This window comes from Squalius cephalus, assembly GCF_949319135.1.
Source record: "Squalius cephalus genome assembly, chromosome: 1".
NCBI classification, from domain to species: Eukaryota; Metazoa; Chordata; class Actinopteri; order Cypriniformes; family Leuciscidae; genus Squalius; species Squalius cephalus.
In genome coordinates this window covers 20,454,187-20,472,906 of record NC_137122.1, presented here as the reverse complement: position 1 = coordinate 20,472,906, position 18,720 = coordinate 20,454,187, and the positions used below count along the sequence as shown (strand labels likewise).

Below are 18,720 nucleotides of genomic sequence, written 5' to 3'. Positions count from 1 at the left end.
AGTTGACTCGCTGTATAAACAAATGTAGGCTAAATAAAATGCATTATAGCCTACTCACCAAAACTGATTATCTGTACACAAAATCCATTCTCCTTTCTTTTCTCAAGAAGACTTCAATTACACTGTTGTACAGGTTATTTGTACGTTTCAGATCCAACAATAATTCCCTTTCTATCGCCATGGAGGCTAATGCTGAAAGTCGAGTCTGTCCAGTCTTATTTCTGGCATACGTTTTAATTCTCTTTAGGGCTGAGAATGTCCGCTCGACAGAAGCAGTGGACACAGGGACAGTCAGCGCCAAACATGCCAATGTGTGTAGCTGCCCCATGCTCTCACACAGATTTTTCTGCTGAAGGAAATGAAGGAGATCAGCTGGACTTTTGCCTTCAAAGTCTGTCATGGCATACGTTACAGTCAGTTCTGTTTTTAGCCGGGACAGATCGAACAGTGTTCCGTGACTCTGTGTCAAGCTGGTGAAGGCTGCCTGCGGGAATTTTTTCCGGTATGTCTGAAACTGCTGGGGGTCGAGGAGGGAGAGAAACATTAATTTTTCGTGGTCTTGAAATCGATTTCATATCTGGCAAAGAATGTTGTCCAGAACAGTGCTGTGGAGTTGGTGGTAGTGTGCACGAAGGTCTCCTTGTGCTGGCCCTCTCCGTGCGCTCGGAGCGCCTGCGATGCGCGCAGTGGCTTCATAGATCTGACCAAATTGGCCCCTCTCTCGCTCAATGGTGTCACAAAACTCATTCACCCTTGCCAGACAGAATTGTACATCCAATGTTTTGCTCTGTAGTATTGCAAAAAGCACATCTGAATACTCAAAAATCCCATTAAATGTGTGAAGCAAAAAACAAAACTCAAAATCATCCAGACGTGCATTAAATGCATCAGCACATCGCACAGAGTCCTCGTCATACTCATCATGATGTTCCAGTATGTGGTCAAACAGCTCCTTTAGGGCAACTCTCTTTTCAAAAACTGTACTGACCAATCTTGATGTGTATTGCCACCGTGTTGGTGCCACACGAGGAAGACGCCGCTGGCATATTTCATCCAGTAGTTGCGTGCGCTTAGGGGATCTGGAGAAAAATGCAGCTAGGCCATTTAGGTGGGCAAAAAATATCTTGCATTCCTTTAGCTTCGAGGCCCCTTGAGTCAGTACTAAATTCAGTCGATGTGCATAGCAGTGTATGAATAAGGCCATAGGTGCCCTCTCCTTGACTTTAGCCTGCACCCCATTTAGTCCAGATGACATGACCGGTGCGCCATCAAAACACTGTGCCACAACTTTATCTAGGCATTCGCATTCTTCCAAGAAACTGACAATTAGAGCAGCAATGTCATCGGCTCGCTTGCCACTGGTGACATCTTCAAATTTGACAAAGCGCTCCTTGACACCCGTGTCCGTCACATAATGCAGGACCAGTGCGAGCTGCGCTGCATTACTCGCGTCTGTCGTCTCGTCCACCATAACAGCGACAAAGGGTGCTTTTTAATCTCCCTTTTAATCTCTTCTCCCATCACTTCAGCAATGGCATTAATCAGGTCGTTCTGTATTGTGCCTGACGTCCCACAAAACACTTTGTTCGTGGACAGGTGGTAATGTAAGTCAGTGTTATTTTCAGCGAGAAAAGAAAGAAGCTCCAAATAATTTCCTCTATTTGTGGACCCAGCGCTTTCATCGTGTCCCCGAAACGAAAGTTCTTGTTTCCCCAAAAATATGACACAATCTATCAGTCTTTTCAATATTTCCCTGTTTTTCTTCACCTTTTCGTTGTGGAGCTCCGTTTCCCTGCGCATCTGTTCATTGAGCTGTAGATCCACTCGAGTTTCCCCAAAAGTTTTCAAAAGCACCGTTGCTTGTAAGTGTCCGGCCGTGGTTTGGTGTCTCGCTGCTGCTTTAGTTAGACAACTCAAGTTTGCAAACCCAGTGTGGCTCCAAACACCAAGTCGATCGACTGCAAATAACATGCATTCCCAGCAATACAATTTGCAGTGCTCCTCGGAGGCTGTGAGCCAAGGGTACCGCTCGTAATTATTGCAATGAAAGCGGCGGGTAAACCCTTTCCCCGGCTGGGACAGGCCTGCTAGCTTCGGGGTTGGCCGACCTTTCATGATGATTTCCCGCTTTTCTTGAAAAGTCCGTCTTGAAAATGGCTTTGCTAGTAAATCTGCGACCAAATTAACGAATTCTCCTCTGTCAGCCATTGTGGTTTGTAAAATAAAAAAAAAGCTGTATTTAATCGCTACGTAAATGTTTTTATATTGTACAGATTCCGTTTGCGGTTTGCTCTGACTATAGCTGTAGCACGGGTTCTGACTATCCAATCAAAAGACGTGAAAAGGCTGACGTTATTCTGAGCCTTCTAGATGGCCCCAGTGTCGCCATCTCGAAATCTGATTGGTTGATTAAATCTGATATCAGTATCTGATTGGTTAAAGAACACCGTTACATTCCCATTCATTTTTAAGCAACAGGCGCCTGCACGATTGATTCTGAAGGCCTTTAGGCAGATTTATTTGCTCATGGCAACACATTGAGACTGAGATATGATTGGATAAAAGCTCTAAAATAAACATACACTACTGGAAGCAGCGCGACCAAGAAAAAAGCTATGAAGTTAAGAGAATAGACTATTGGGAATAATTTAATACACATTCACAGGAAAAATAAATAAAATAAATGACATCAATGCAAGACAGTGATTCTGATAGTGTTTAGGCCAGCAGAGAAGGCCTTGCTGGCCCTGACGCTCCACCACTGGGAACAACAAAATGCAGTTTAGCATCTAACTATGTGAAATAAGCAGTAATGTGTTGAGTACAGTAAGTATAATACATAGAATATGAAAGATATGAAAAAGCTAAGGTATAAAAAGTAGGCCTAATTTATTGAGTAAACAGTAAATATAAGCAGTATTAGACTTTCAAATTTGTGGTGTTGTCCTTTATAGGCAGGAGTTAGTGACGATGTCAGGAAGACAGTGCAAATTCAAAACTGAGTGGAAGGAAAACCCCCAGTTCAGGGACTGGCTAGGAGAAGTGTCTGGAGATGTGCATAGGGCATATTGCAAGCTCTGCAGGAAGTCTTTTGATATTGGTAACATGGGAGTCTCAGCAATCAGGAGTCATGCACGGGGACAAGGCCATGTCAAGGTTTCTGGACAGTTAAACAGTGAAAGAAAAATGACAGATTTCATGAGGAAGACTTCAACAGACACAGGAGAGGGAAGTAGCTGTCCAACAAACAGAGAGCTACCAACAGCCAGTGTACATGAGGAAAGTGCCAGTAATGAATGTACAGCATTACAATTAGCTAGTACAAGTGGACAGAGAACAAGTTTAGAAACACAGGGCAGCTTAGCATTCTTTTCAAGCCAAGCTGTGTTAGAAGCAGAGATTCGCTGGGTGATTAAGATGGTGATGTCACACTACTCATTCAACTCCAGCTCTGATATCTCAGCCATTTTTGGTCAGATGTTCCCAGACAGTGAGATTGCCAAGAAGTTTTCATGTGGCGCAACAAAAGCAGCTTACCTTATATGTTTTGGCTTGGGTCCTTATTTCAAAGAGCAACGGATCAATGATATAAGAAAAGCACCATGCTATGTAGTTTCTTTTGATGAATGCCTGAATAAAGTGACACAGACAGAACAGTTGGATGTTGTAGTGAGGCACTGGAGTGAACGTGAAGGGAAGGTTGTGGTGCATTATTTTGATTCAGAGTTTTTAGGACACACTCAAGCAGAGAAACTTCTGGAAAGGATCAAGAGAGCCCTGTCACCACTTAATCCCAATAAGCTGTTACAGATTTCAATGGATGGCCCTGCTGTCAACTGGAAGCTCCTGAGGATATTCCAAGAGGACAAAAGCCAAGAGGACCCAGATGCACCAACGATGATAAATTTGGGAAGTTGTGGTTTGCATGTTCTTCATGGAAGTTTTCAAGATGGAGAGAGAGAAACAGGTTGGAAGGTGGGAGATGTGCTCAGAGCACTTTGGCAGATGTTCCATGACTCACCAGCAAGACGAGCTGACTTCATTGAGGTGACCAAAACAACAACATTTCCTCTGAAGTTCTGTGCCCATCGATGGGTTGAAGACTTGGCAGTCGCAGAGCGGGCAGTGGAAGTGTGGCCAGCTGTGCAACAGTACATCAGCAGCCACCAGAAACTCCCGAAAAGCAAAGTACCATCATCTGCATCCTACTGTACAGTAAAAGGGGCCACAGCTGACCCTCTCTTTCAGGCTAAGCTCCAGTTTTTTGCATTTGTTGCTAGACAGCTGAAGTCTTTTTTGGAGAAATTCCAGACAGATGCACCAATGGTGCCTTTCCTTGCAAAAGAGCTTGAGTCCATCCTGAGATGCTTGCTGTCATGCTTTATTAAGAGAGAAGAATTGGAGAAGATGAAAACACCTGTCCAGCTGCTGAAACTTGATGTCCAAAACAAGTCAATCCATGTGCCACTCAAACAATTGGACACTGGATTTGCCACAAAACAAGCTTTGGAGAAAGCATCTAAAAAGCTCCAGGAAAATCCAGTGAACATACAGGTTTTCAAGAAGGAATGTGTCTCCTTCCTTGCTGTGACCTGCAAAAAAATTATGGAGAGAAGTCCTCTTATGTACCCAGCAGTGCGGCACATGAGCTCCCTCGACCCTGTGATCATGGTGACAGAGACTGAGCATGCAATAGCAATGTTTGAGAAACTCCTACAGGTTATCCTCAATGCAGGATGGTGCACTGCCTCAGAGTGCGACAAAATCCTTGCTCAGTATAAAATATTCTCAGTGCATGCAAGTGCAAACCTCAAGGCAGAATTCCAAGATTTTTCATACAGTTGCAGGCTTGAAGAATTTTTTGGGAGATTTATCAGTGGCAGAGCAGAGTATGTAGCACTGTGGGACATGATGAAATGTCTCCTAACTCTGTCTCATGGACAAGCAGCAGTGGAGCGAGGGTACTCCGTGAACAAGGACATGCTAGTGGAAAACTTAAAGGAGAGGAGTCTGATAGCATTGCGCCTGGTCCAGGATGCAATGGCTGAGCGTGCAGTTGATGAAGCCCTGCCAAAAGACCTAATCCAACACTGCAAAGGAGCAAGAATGAGGTATATGCAATACCTTGAGGATGAAAAAAAGAATAAAGAACAAACTGCAAATGAGAAGAAAAGAAAGGAGCTTCACCAAGACATAGAAAATGTCAAAGCAAAACAGAGAAGAATAATGAAAAGCAGTGAGATGATGCAGAAAGAGGCAGACGAAATGGCAATGAAAGCAGAAAAAAAACAGGACTTCACATTACTGTCCAAATCCAATGCTTATCGCAAAAGTGTGGCCGAGAAAAAGGAAGAGCTGCAAGCTCTAGCAAAAACACTGGAAGACCTGCAGGAGAGCGTCAAGAAGCTACAATAACAGATTTATTTTAGAGGAACATTTTAATTGAAATGACATTGCTTTGTTTTATATTGACCTTTTTGCACTGCAGGATAGGATTTGAGTTTGATATTTATATTTTTTTATTTATTTTTGCAGTAATTTTCATTTTTACTTGAAGAATGCAGGTGTCAGATGCACTAAGTCAACTGTAAGTAAACAGTAAACAGATAAAGTAAAGGAAATTGTTTTGGTGATTTATTGAACAGTAAATATTTTTGTGGAGAAAGTGCAAGAGAGAAAGATTGAGATTAATAAACATTTAAGCAATCTGGTTTACAAAATATAAGGTACAATTGTAGAAAATAGCAATTCTCCAAAGCTTGGGATATATGATATATACCGGTATTTTACCCTAGTTTGTCAGAATATTTTACTTCAGATCCATTTCATACACCAGTAGGCTAAATGGATTTTGCATTTAAACACATTTAGCTTTACAAAAGGTCTATCCATTTCAGCAATATAATTGACAAAAACGGTTACAAAGATTTGATAAATCAAAATAATTTAGAGTCAAAAACACATAACTCATCAGTTTATGCCATTATGGATACCAGATGCGTAATGTGCCTTGGTGCGAGCAGATGCAATTAATTTAATATTAATATTAACTATAATAGTTAATATTTTCTAACGTTAGTGACTGATTGCGAATACAGCTTGACTGTGAGAGCTTGGACTTTAAACTGGTATCAGCAAGTAAAATAGCAGTGTATGAACTAAAGTAGAGAATAACTTCTGTTTTAGTAGTGTGGCCTTGCAAGTAGAGGAATGCAGGTGGCATTGTGAAAGACAACAATCTCTGCACAACTATAATACAGATATAACGGTATAGGTACAATATCACATCTGTTTCAAAATATATCTCGATATGATAATATCGGTATATCGCCCAGCCTTAGTTGTGATAACTTGACTCGCACTGTAGCAGCTGAAAAAGTCTTGAAAATGTCCTGGAAAAGTCCTGGAAAATCATTTCAAGAAAAGAGTGGGAACCCTGGATGATGTTTTAGCAAACTGTATTGCTTTACTGAGTTGAGTAAAAATCGACAGAAATATGTTGAAATAAAATGTAGGCTATTTGTATAAGCAACGTATTAAACTGAAAATGAACATTTATATGCCCTAATATTTCATAAAAACAACGTTACAGTCAGGCATTTCTGTTTATTCAGGCGTTAATGTTTCGGTTTTAGCAAACTGTATTGCTATACTGAGTAAAAATCGACTGAAATATGTTGAAATAAAATGTATTTGTATAACCAACGTATTAAACTGCAAATTAACATTTATATTTCTTATAATAAAAATGAAAGACCTATGTTATATGAAAGACAACATTTCGTTGATTAGTTTTGGATAGATTATACATTTTTACTGTAAAATATCTGCCACCTCAAATAAGCTTTTGTTTGCCCATTTTTGCTCATGTTAAATATAGTATGTTTTGTCAAAAATAAAGTAATCAAATAATCAATCAAATCCTTAACTTTGAAATATGTATTAGAGGTCGACCGATATGGTTTTTTTCAGGCCGATGCCGATGCCGATCTTTTGAAATCCGTGTCGGCCGATGGCCGATTAATGCTGCCGATTTATTTTGGCCGATATTTGGCCGATTATGTGCTTGTTTTTAACCTCTATTTGAAAGATAAAATGTAACACAAATAATTACTTAAGATAGACAAAATTTCTCAACAAAAACATTTATTGAACACTTAACCAATCTGCACTTGTACAAAAGACAAAAAGACCTTGAGATATTTTTGGTAATTGTACCTGAATGACTTGAAAATTAATTTGCTACATTTCAGATTAATATATTTGTTTTCTTTAACATTTTAATTAACAGTAACTTAAACACTTTGCAGTTTGAATGATGTCCTGATAAACAAAATGACGGAGTATGTTTTTGTTTCCACTGTTCGATCGCGCCCGCGCCTCACACACACACACGTGCGCGTTTGCACCATAGAGTTTTGCACACAAATATAAGTAAACATTTTGCGGCTTTAAACACACGCGACTTTTCGATCTCGATCGCGCCTCTCTCTCTCTCTCTCTCTCTCTCTCTCTCTCTCTCTCTCTCTCTCTCTCTCTCTCTCTCTCTCTCTCTCTCTCACTCACTCACTCACACACACACACAACATATTGCAGCATTGCAATCTAAACATCGCAGCCGGAGCTACAGATTAGGTGTCCCTAAAGAACCCGCGTATCTAACAGTAGTTCCGCATTACTTTGCACGCGAGTTTTATTTATTTTTATAGCGTGTATTCTCCGTGGAAATTTATACACCGAACCGTGACGCCTGTACCGTTTCGGTTCAATACGAATACATGTACCGTTCCACCTCTAGTCTACAGTGAAATTCAGTCACACATTACACTACTGTTTGGCCAGCATTTTAACCGTGTTTAATCCAGCTACTAGCTAACGGAATGCTAAAGTTAACTGCTGACTAGTGTCAAGTGCAGCGAAGCTGTTATTCTAACGTCCGTTTCAGAGCATCCAAGAGAAGCACAGACATAACAGTACCACTGAAATGAAGCACAGAAATGCGCGTTGATATTCGGTCCGGTAAATAACGGTCTAAGGCACCAGTGCCGTATTAGCTCCGGGTCTGTCTGTAGTCTAGTCTCTTTTTTTATTACTTATTTCTCTGCATTGAGTGACAACCCTCTCAAATATAAGACGCACAAACAGAACAAATAAAAGTCTCAGATTCACTGTCTGTAAATTCTTGCTTACTTATTGTGACATGATAGCAACCCTTCTGCTGTGCTAATGCAACCTCAACTACGCTATCAATTTCAAAGTAGCCGAACGTCATGTCGCCTATTCATGTTTTTTTCTCTAAGTTGGCAGTAACATATCAAAAGTTTTTAATTAAATATAAAGGAGTTTTCTCCAAGGAACTTAGCTCCTTCCTTAAGCACTGGATGGTCTGCTCACTCTGCTCGAGAATGACTCTAGGCGCAGCGTGCGTCGAACGCGCGTTCCACAACAACAACACTAGGCTGCCCACAGATGCGCCTGCCTAATAATCGGCTTGATACACTTGGATATTGGCCGATGCCGATTATGTTAAAAATGCAAAAAATCGGCCGATTAATCAGCCGACCGATGAATCGGTCGACCTCTAATATGTATGATAAAATGTATACTTTAGTTTTTACAAAGAAAGATTACACTTGAATTGTTGTTGTAATTGTAACCTTTCTAATAAAAAATATATTTACAAGGTAGATGTAAACAAACTATTAAAAGGTAAATATAAGCCTTTTCTTTAAATCATTTTTATTGTGTTTTATTAGTGACAAATTTGGGGAGAGGATAAATATTCCAAAACTGAAAATACAGTATGAGAATTAACTGCGCAATTACTAGACATGTTTTCCTTGGATATTATAGGCCAAATTGCAAGCACAATATGTGGAAAAATAAAAAAGAATTGAGATGCTTCCAACTGTTGCTCTTGCATTCTTGTGGCTCAGTGACTCACCTGAATGAATGGCTAATTAAGTATGCAGGCCCCATTGTCTCCTCAGGTGTGAACCACAAAATATGCATGATCGTTGACGCCCACTCCGGCATATTGCCTTTCCAAACAGAAAGTGCTTTGCAAAATTCAAATCAATGTATTGTGTTATGTGAATGATAAGGCAGGGTGATTTTCACATCATTTTGAAGAAAAAACACTAGGTGATGACATCCATTAGACAAAAGTCTTATTGGCACATATTTAGAATGTGTTTTATGGCCTTATTTCAGAAACTTTAGTTTTTAGTTTTTTCAATAACCATGCATAAACATTATTCTCTCAAAAATGCAGACATGTACATTCTTGTTGCTCACATATTATGGTAGCCCTGTTTGTGCTAAATAGTGTGTAAATTCTTTTTGCCATTAATATGTTTATAAGCAACTGAAAAAAGCACAAATGTCAGGGCATGTCAGAACATCTCAAGGACCCCAAAAACACCTTAGACCCCAGAGGGTTAAACATTTGATTTGTTATCTATGTTCTATTGTGAATAAAATATTGGACCATGTGATTTGAAATTCTTTAAGTCTTCATTTTATTCAAATTTAAAAAAAACTCCCAACTTTTCAGGAATTCGGGTTGTAATAAATCCAAAATATAATAATATACAATCTGCTCCACCGGACTGCAAAAAGTGTGTGTTCTTGTAATTCAACAAAGAGGCCACTGTTTGACGTTTCTGTGGCAAGCAGAGCGGGAATTGAATTCAAGAACGGGAAACGGAAACAGGGAAATTAAATTTATTTAACTTAATTTTTTTTATATATATTTTTTAAACAGCAAAGTGGTAATATGTTATAGCAGTTGTCTACTTTGATGTCCTTTCACTTCATTTTTTTTCTCTTGTATGATTTTAATGAATAATAATATTTTTCTTTGATTTCAGACCTGATGGAAGAGAGCGAAGAACTGAGTGAAGTGGAGGAGGAGAGTGAAGAACTGAGTGAAGTGAAGGAGGAGAGTGAAGAACTGAGTGAAGTGAAGGAGGAGAGAGAAGAACTGAGTGAAGTGAAGGAGGAGAGTGAAGAACTGAGTGAAGTGAAGGAGGAGAGTGAAGAACTGAGGGAAGTGGAGGAGGAGAGTGAAGAACTGAGTGAAGTGAAGGAAGAGAGTGAAGAACTGAGTGAAGTGAAGGAGGAGAGTGAAGAACTGAGTGAAGTGAAGGAGGAGAGTGAAGAACTGAGGGAAGTGGAGGAGGAGAGTGAAGAACTGAGTGAAGTGAAGGAGGAGAGTGAAGAACTGAGTGAAGTGAAGGAGGAGGAGAGTGAAGAACTGAGGGAAGTGGAGGAAGAGAGTGAAGAACTGAGTGAAGTGAAGGAGGAGAGTGAAGAACTGAGTGAAGTGAAGGAGGAGAGTGAAGAACTGAGTGAAGTGAAGGAGGAGAGTGAAGAACTGAGTGAAGTGAAGGAGGAGGAGAGTGAAGAACTGAGGGAAGTGGAGGAGGAACATCATGTCAAACCTGGAGAAAAACCTTTGAATCGCTCAAAGACTAAACAGACATTTTTAAAGAAAAGAAGAGCCAAGAAATCTACAACCTGCACTCAGTGTGGAAAAAGTTACACAACCAAACAGTGTCTTCATATTCACATGAGGATTCACACCGGAGAGAAGCCGTTCACATGTGATCAGTGCGGGACGAGCTTCACACAAAAAACACATCTTAATACACACATGATGATCCACACTGGAAAAAAGCCGCACACATGCGATCAGTGCTGGAAGAGTTTTGCAAATTCATCAAACCTTAAGATTCACATGAGGATCCACACCGGAGAGAAGCCGTTCACATGTGATCAATGCGGCAAATCATTTCGTAGGGCATCAGTCCTGAAGACACACCTGGCAGTTCATATGAAGGAGAAGCCACATTCATGTTCTGTGTGTGGAAAGAGTTTTTCACTGCTGCTATATTTACATAGACATGAGAAAATTCATGCTGGTGTGAGAGAGAACATGTGCTTTGAGTGTGAGAAGACTTTTACTACAGTGCAATGTTTAAAACTGCACCAGAGTATTCACACTGGAGAAAAACCTTACAAGTGTTCACACTGTGACAAGAGATTTTGCGATTCATCATACCTGAAAACCCATGAGAGGATCCACACTGGAGAAAAACCTTACAAGTGTTCACACTGTGACAAGAGATTTTGTGATTCATCATACCTGAAAACCCATGAGAGGATCCACACTGGAGAAAAACCTTACAAGTGTTCACACTGTGACAAGAGATTCAGTCAGTCATCACATCTGAAAACACACCAGAGAATTCACACTTGAGAAAAACCTTACAAGTGTTCACACTGTGACAAGAGATTCAGTCAGTCAGCTAATCTGAAAACCAGTGTTGGGGAAGCTACTCTGAAACTGAAGTTTGACAAGCTACAAGCTACTCGTAAGTTAAAGTAGTTAAACTACAGTCAAGCTACCCTTTTGGAAAAGTAGTTAGCTACACTACAAGTAACTATCAAAAAGTAGCTAGCTACATTGAAACTACTTTTGATTTTTTTGAACAACGTATACAACCGCTCACATGTGGCACTGGCAGGGAAAGAACTATCTGGTGTAGTTGCAGTAGACAGTCTCTTTGAGAGACATGAACTTGGACAAATAAGGCCATGGGTAATTAACGTTAGTTGTTTCTCCATCTCCATCCTCCAAATCTGCCGCCACGTCTTGCTCCATCATGGGTAATATGGGTGTGTCAACCCACTTGACTTCTGTACGTCAGTGAACCGTTAGCCGCAAGATGCGTGATTAAACAACAGGTGGCGGTAATGGCCAAAAATTAGTTTGTAATCTATCAAGAAGAAGAATATCCTTGCATCGCGCTGATTCGCGCAGGCTCGACAAAACGCAATGTAGCTTTTGCTCGCGCTACGCCGCTACTTGCTGCAAAAAGTAGTTAGCTACTGGAAAAGCTACACTGTTTAAAAAGCAACTCAGCTACTGCCAAGCTACTGAAAAATCTAGTTAAGTTAGTTGCTACTTGTAGTTAACTACTCCCCAACACTGCTGAAAACACATGAGATGATCCACAGCAGAGAGAAGCTGCACACGTAGGGCTGGGCAATAAAACGATAACGACAATTATCGCAATATAATTTTTCTTGATACAAGATCAAGAGTTCTATAAATGTTCGATAATGTTTATGCGCCAAAAGTGGAACAAAACTCATTTGAACCACGTGGGACACGGACCATTTATCCGCTCGCCTCAAAGTCCAAACGGCAGTGCAGCGCGAGCTCACAAGAGCAGATGCGTTTACTCTGATCGGTCACAAGATCCAGTGAGAAGCGCTTGAATTCAGCGAAGAACACAAATGTCTCAGTGATTTAAACCAGTTTAAAGGCAGATGAAACAGCGCTGACAAACAGGAGAAACACTGTGCGCAACGATACAGTCAGAAGGCTTTTCCGTCTACAAATTCCCATCATTTACCATGGATTTACTGTAAAGTTAGCCTAGTAATATTAACTGCACATATTTAACAGATATTACTGTTTTTGTTAATGAACATATATTTAACATAGTAAATCTGCATCCTAACTCAAGTTAAGGCATACAACAAAAAATTGTTTGGTTCCGGTTTCCGACCGACCCTGTCAATTTATGTGCGACCCAAATTTATTTTATGAGCTTGGGGAAGAAATAATACAAATTAAATAAATACACAAATAAAAAACTTTGAGGCGAACTATAATTTACATTTTTGTGCAGCACCGTTTTTGTATGGCACTCTTGCGATGCAAGATGCCTGTTGTCCTCCAGCAATGCTAACAAACGAGGCAGCTACACGGTCGTTCACACATCATTGTCGTTGCTTACAAAGGCACTGGTAACTTTTGGTGTGTTCTGAATAGTTGCCAGTAGGTGGCGAGAACGAATATGCTCAGTAAATAATGTATAATGTGTAGAAGGAGAGTAAGAGTTGGAATCACCAAGTGGGTAATCCATCGACCGGAAGTTGAAGCCGGCCGCGTGCCGCCATCTTGTAGCAGAACTTCACTTGCGTTAGCATTCCATTGACTCCCATTCATTTTGGCATCACTTTGACCGTGAATAACTGTACATCTGAGGCGTTAAAAGACTCTATTTGTCCATTATTTATTTCTAAAGAAACACGACAATGTATAAAGGGTTCCATTACCTTCTATGTTACATTATGGCCCCGTAGAAACAGTTTTTGTAAAAATAGGCTAACGATTGCATCATAACCACTCGACTCTCTGTCGCACAGTAAAGAAATTACCGTACAGACAGGAGGAGAAGCTCGCAGGCAATTGGGGGGACGTCAAGGGAGAAGCCCATAGATACAAATACTATACAAAATAATTAATCAGAATACTTCCTGCTCATTCAAATGTTTAATTTAGTTTTTCCACTGCAATAGTATATAAACTGATCAAGTTTGGTAGACTGGTGACTGATGATTATTGAGTCTCCAGTAAGAGTCTCCTTTTTCCTGCCAGACCTGTTTTCTCTATTGTGTTTTAAATGAGTCAGATCACTGAGATTCACCTTTCGGAGCCCAGACGTTGAATCGTTAGGTTGATTGACTTTGACCTTTTGTCTTTAATGGCTCTGGGATGGCTCTCGGAATATTGGAGTTCCTGGCCAGTATCAGCATGTGAATAGTTATGCTGATTCAATTGGACTGGTAGTGCTCTCAGAGTAGGGTGTGTCCCACACACAAAACAAAATGAATGGGCCGCCGATGTACGAGTTTTATGGGCCGTTTAAAAAAAAAAAGTATGAGATGTAGGCCTATCGGCCCAAAAAGCACGTCGGCCCACCGGGCATTTGCCCGGTATGCCAGATTACCAGTCCAGCCCTGATCACACACACAGTTTGATTAATTGAATTAAGTAAGATGATCTGCCGATGATCCTGAATGGCTTGTTGAATGAGTGTTGATAGTCTGAGGCTCATCAATATTCTGCTGAAAACACTCTTTATTTAATGGCAATAGTTCCTGTTTTCACCTCATTTATTATACTGATGTCTTCAGATCGCCTATAAATGGCCACTTAAAGCTCATTTCATTGGTGTGAACAGACTGAGGGTAGGCTATTTGTTGGTTACAATGTACATTTATTCTTTATACGTTGTAGGGGTGACCCCAAATAGTCGAAGATTCGATGTTTGGATTGGAGGAGCCTGATTCGACTACCAATCTCACGGTCGTGTCATACTGGAGCAGATAAATAATGTTGAGCCACATGAGACAATACTCAATACTTAAATGTCAGTATTATTTATTATATATGCTACTCTTGGAACAATGTTGCTTTGTGGTACTCTTTATTTTTAAAAGTTGTATGATCATTTTCAGATATGCGTATATAAAATTGAACTATTTTAATGATCTACCTACTTTATAGTGATGTAATCATGAACTAAAACTATATTTAGATTCTTTTGGACATATTGCTATCTATAGATGAAGATGAGTGTCAGTATTGTTTTATGTTATTGATGTTTTATATGCTTGTATCATCTATCCTGACTCAAATAATGTATTTCTAACAGCAAACACTCAGAATAAATTGAGATGATCTGCTGATGATCCTGAATGGCTTGTTGAATGAGTGTTGATAGTCTGAGGCTCATCAATATTAACAGATCTGCTGAAAACACTCTTTATTTCATGGCAATAGTTCCTGTTTTCACCTCATTTATTATGCTGATGACTTCAGATCTGTAAATTGACACTTAAAGCTCATTTCATTGGTGTCAGCAGACTGAGGGTGTTGGCTACTATGTACGTTTATTTCTGTCTTTATGCTTTTAACTGTTTTTGTTACCATTATATTTGGTAGAATTTAAATTATTTATATTATTTTCTTTATTTCTAGATACCTGTATTTTAATGAAGAAGCAGAATAATGTTAGGATTTACATTACAAATAATTGATGAATTGTCATTCGGTTTTAGTGATACAATGAATAGATAGACAGGCATACATGCTTAGAAGTGTCATTTAATATAAAAAACAAACTCAGTAATTTATATATTTTTTGATTTTGGGCAGATCAGCTCCTCCCACACTGCAATCACATCATCAGTAAAGCTCCTCCCACAGTAGTCACATGGTCAGTGAAGCTCCTCCCACTGTAATTCCCCAATAAATGCTGGAATATTCCCATCATCAGCTACAAGTGAAGACAAGCATCAAAGCATCAGGAAGAGCTGAAATCTGCAAAGACTGAGTTTATTAAAGAGGACAGTGAGAACATGAGTGATCCAGAACCCTGCAGAATGAAACACACTGAAGATCCTGAAGAACAAAGAGGTTGGTGTTTATTCTTCATTCATTCATGATGCTGAAGAACATTCATGTTAGAAACATTCAAGCTCTTCATCACTTTTAGATGAACAGTTAAACTATCAAATGGTACAGAATGTACGTTTTTCAACAAATGGTCAGTAAAGGGAGGTTTGAGACATTTTATATTGATTTTCAAAATCAGATCAAGCTAAATACTATTTTTACTGTTTTATTTGACATTTATTTTATATCGGTTCCCAATTTGTAACAACGTTACCAGAATTTTAGTCATTTTCAACATAGTTTACAAAATATTTTTTTTAGGAATAATCAGTAAACACAGAGTTACTGATAACATTGTATTTGTCAAATATCATACAAGTTATTCATAGTTATAGAGATTCTTCCTACAGTAACTTTGGTAACAGGGTTGATGAATACAGTCATTGCTACAGTTTGTGTAAAAACTGAGACAATGGATTGAGATTATTTTCTTGTCTTCCCATCATGCAGTAGAAAGAGCCCAGATGATGTCACAATTTTTAGAAATGCTGTTTTAAAAAGAGGAAAATCATGTCAGGAGTAACAGAGTTGAGTGAAACATGTAGGACACAGATAATGCTAATAAAAAATATTAGTTTAGAACTAGTTAAAGCCGCAGACATTCTACACTTTCAACATCAAATAATAATAATTAAAAACAAAATAAAATAAACAATCCACTCCACTTGAATGCTAAAAGTGTGTTATTTCTCACAGGGTTATTCACTTGAGCTTGTATTTCTGGTGTCCCACTTTCACATGCGCATGAATGGAAGTCTGTGAAGAAAAGGTTTGTGTGAACGGCCATTAATAATTAAAGGACAAGTTCGGTATTTTACACTTAAAGCCCTGTTTACAGATCGTTTCTGTTGAAATAGAACGGTTAAGATTAAAATTTGGACACAAAAATCGCTGCAAAAGATGCTTTCCAACAGGTTTAACCATTCGTTGAGAGAGCTTGAATAATAGACACTCCAGTCCATTTGGCGGCGGAGTAATACCGTACCTCACAGCACATCCAATACAAGTCAATGAAGTTGAACAAAAACTACGATAAAACCTGTTGGAAAGCATCTTTTGCAGCGATTTTTTGTGTGAGCATATCAGTGAACACCCCGATTACTCGGTGCGTTTCACGTCTTTGTAAACACGTTTTAGGAAGGATTGTTCCAGTGCCCATAGGCAGCCATTCTGTATGTGGGGGGAAAGCGAAAGAAACCTAAAATTCTCGGGACAGCAGCATGTGTCCAAATTTTAATCTTAACCTTTCTATTTAATCAGAAACGATCTGTAAACAGGGATTTAGGTGTAAAATACCTAACCTGTCCTTTAAAACGTTTTAGTAAAATAAATATCAATCTCAAATTTGTTGTCAACATAGGGCAGTAATGTATATTTTAATGTTAATATAATTTTAGATAATTATGTCATTGATATATTTAATAGTTCTTGCTAAAGAAATTTGTGCCTATAATTGTTTTAAAAATAATAATTGGAAGATAAATTACCTCATTCATTGGAAGTTTCAAGGACATATAATCAATTTATAAAAAGGTATCAAATTATCATAATATTTTATTACAGTTGTCTACCTTCTACTATTACATCAGGGCTCACTTTGAATTATTTCATTGTACTAAATTTAATTTAATGATTTTTTCTTTCATGTCAGACCTGATGGAAGAGAGCGAGGAGAGTGAAGAACTGAGTGAAGTGGAGGAGGAACATCATGTCAAACCTGGAGAAAATCCTTTGAGTCGCTCAAAGACTAAACAGACATTATCAAAGAGAAGAAGAGCCAAGAAATCTTTCACCTGCACTCAGTGTGGAAAGAGTTTAACAAGCAAATGTAGTCTTGAGTGTCACATGAGAATCCACACAGGAGAGAAGCCGTTCTCATGTGATCAGTGTGGAAAGAGTTTCACAAACAAACAAAGTCTTGAGCATCACATGAGGATCCACACCGGAGAGAAGCCGTTCACATGTGATCAATGCGGCAAATCGTTTCGTAGTGCATCAGTCCTGAAGGCACACCTGACAGTTCATATGAAGGAGAAGCCACATTCATGTTCTGTGTGTGGAAAGAGTTTTTCACTGCTGCTATATTTACATACACATCAGAAGACTCACACTGGTGTGAGAGAGTACATGTGCTTTGAGTGTGAGAAGACTTTTACTACAGCGAACTGTTTAAAACGGCACCAGAGGATCCACACTGGAGAAAAACCTTACAAGTGTTCACACTGTGACAAGAGATTCAGTGTGTCATCTAATCTGAAAACACATGAGAGGATCCACACTGGAGAAAAACCTTACAAGTGTTCACACTGTGACAAGAGATTCACTCAGTCTGTAAGTCTGAAAGCACATGAGATGATCCACACTGGAGAGAAGCCGCACACGTGTGATCAGTGTGGAAAGAGTTTTATTTTTAAAGCTGACCTGAAACTACACATGAGGATCCACACTGGAGAGAAGCCGCATATATGCCATCAATGTGGAAACAGTTTCACAGACAAAGGTTCTCTTAAGAAACACATGATGATCCACACTGGAGAGAAGCCGTTCACATGTGATCAGTGTGGCAAAAAATGTTGTAGGGCATCAGACCTGAAGACACACCTGGCAGTTCATACGAAGGAGAAGCCACATTCATGTTCTGTGTGTGGAAAGAGTTTTTCACTGCTGCTATATTTACATAGACATGAGAAAGTTCATACTGGTGTGAGAGAGTACATGTGCTTTGAGTGTGAGAAGACTTTTACTACAGCGCAGTGTTTAAAACTGCACCAGATTATTCACACTGGAGAAAAACCTTATAAGTGTTCACACTGTGACAAGAGATTCAGTCGATCAGGAGATTTGAACAGACATGAGAGAATCCACAGCAGAGAAAAGCTGCACACCGTGAGATCATTGTGGAACAAGTTTCTCTTTTAAAACTCACCTGAAGATACACATGAAGATCCATGCAGTGGAGAAACCACATCATCACAGTCTGAGATCACAGTAAGTTGCTGAGCAACAAAGTCTCTTCTGTGTAAGTTAGCCACACATCTCCCTATAGCCAAATCTCTCCTCTCCACCTATAGCTGTTGTGTGGTGAGCACAGGACACTTGGTTTATTGATTGATATTTAATTTATCAGTTCTGATCAATGCAAAAAAAAAAAAAAAAAAAAAAAAAAAAAAAACACAAATTCGCTCTCTGGCAGCAGGTGGCGCTCATGACAGAGTAAATGGTCACATTTTGTGACTTTTCTTCCTGCCGGTGCGAGAGCTGCCATTTCTGCCACATACGAGAAACATGACACGGCAAACAAAACCACGTTAAAAAAAAAATCACGTAACTACATTACTACATTTCACAGTGCTGGGAGATCCATTGGGAATGCATTTTAAAGGGGATAGTTCACCCAAAAA

General features: G+C 39.4%; 1 protein-coding gene across 2 annotated transcripts in view; it reads left to right on the top strand.

Annotated features, from left to right (window-relative positions):
• The window catches only part of LOC307164454 (uncharacterized protein), a 31,605-nt gene extending 13,146 nt beyond the window's left edge, over nucleotides 1-18,459 (top strand). Inside the window, exons 2-6 of one of the 2 annotated variants that reach the window (XM_079881317.1) lie at nucleotides 9,873-11,378; nucleotides 14,099-14,231; nucleotides 15,020-15,280; nucleotides 16,016-16,088; nucleotides 16,971-18,459. In XM_079881317.1, the coding sequence (XP_079737443.1) occupies nucleotides 9,878-11,263 (1,386 nt within the window). In that variant the 5' untranslated portion in view covers nucleotides 9,873-9,877 and the 3' untranslated portion in view covers nucleotides 11,264-11,378; nucleotides 14,099-14,231; nucleotides 15,020-15,280; nucleotides 16,016-16,088; nucleotides 16,971-18,459. Of the gene's footprint in view, nucleotides 1-9,872; nucleotides 11,379-14,098; nucleotides 14,232-15,019; nucleotides 15,281-16,015; nucleotides 16,089-16,970 lie in introns of those variants that run through there. The other variant, XM_079881318.1, reaches the window with a different exon arrangement.
• Nucleotides 18,460-18,720: the final 261 nt, after the last annotated feature.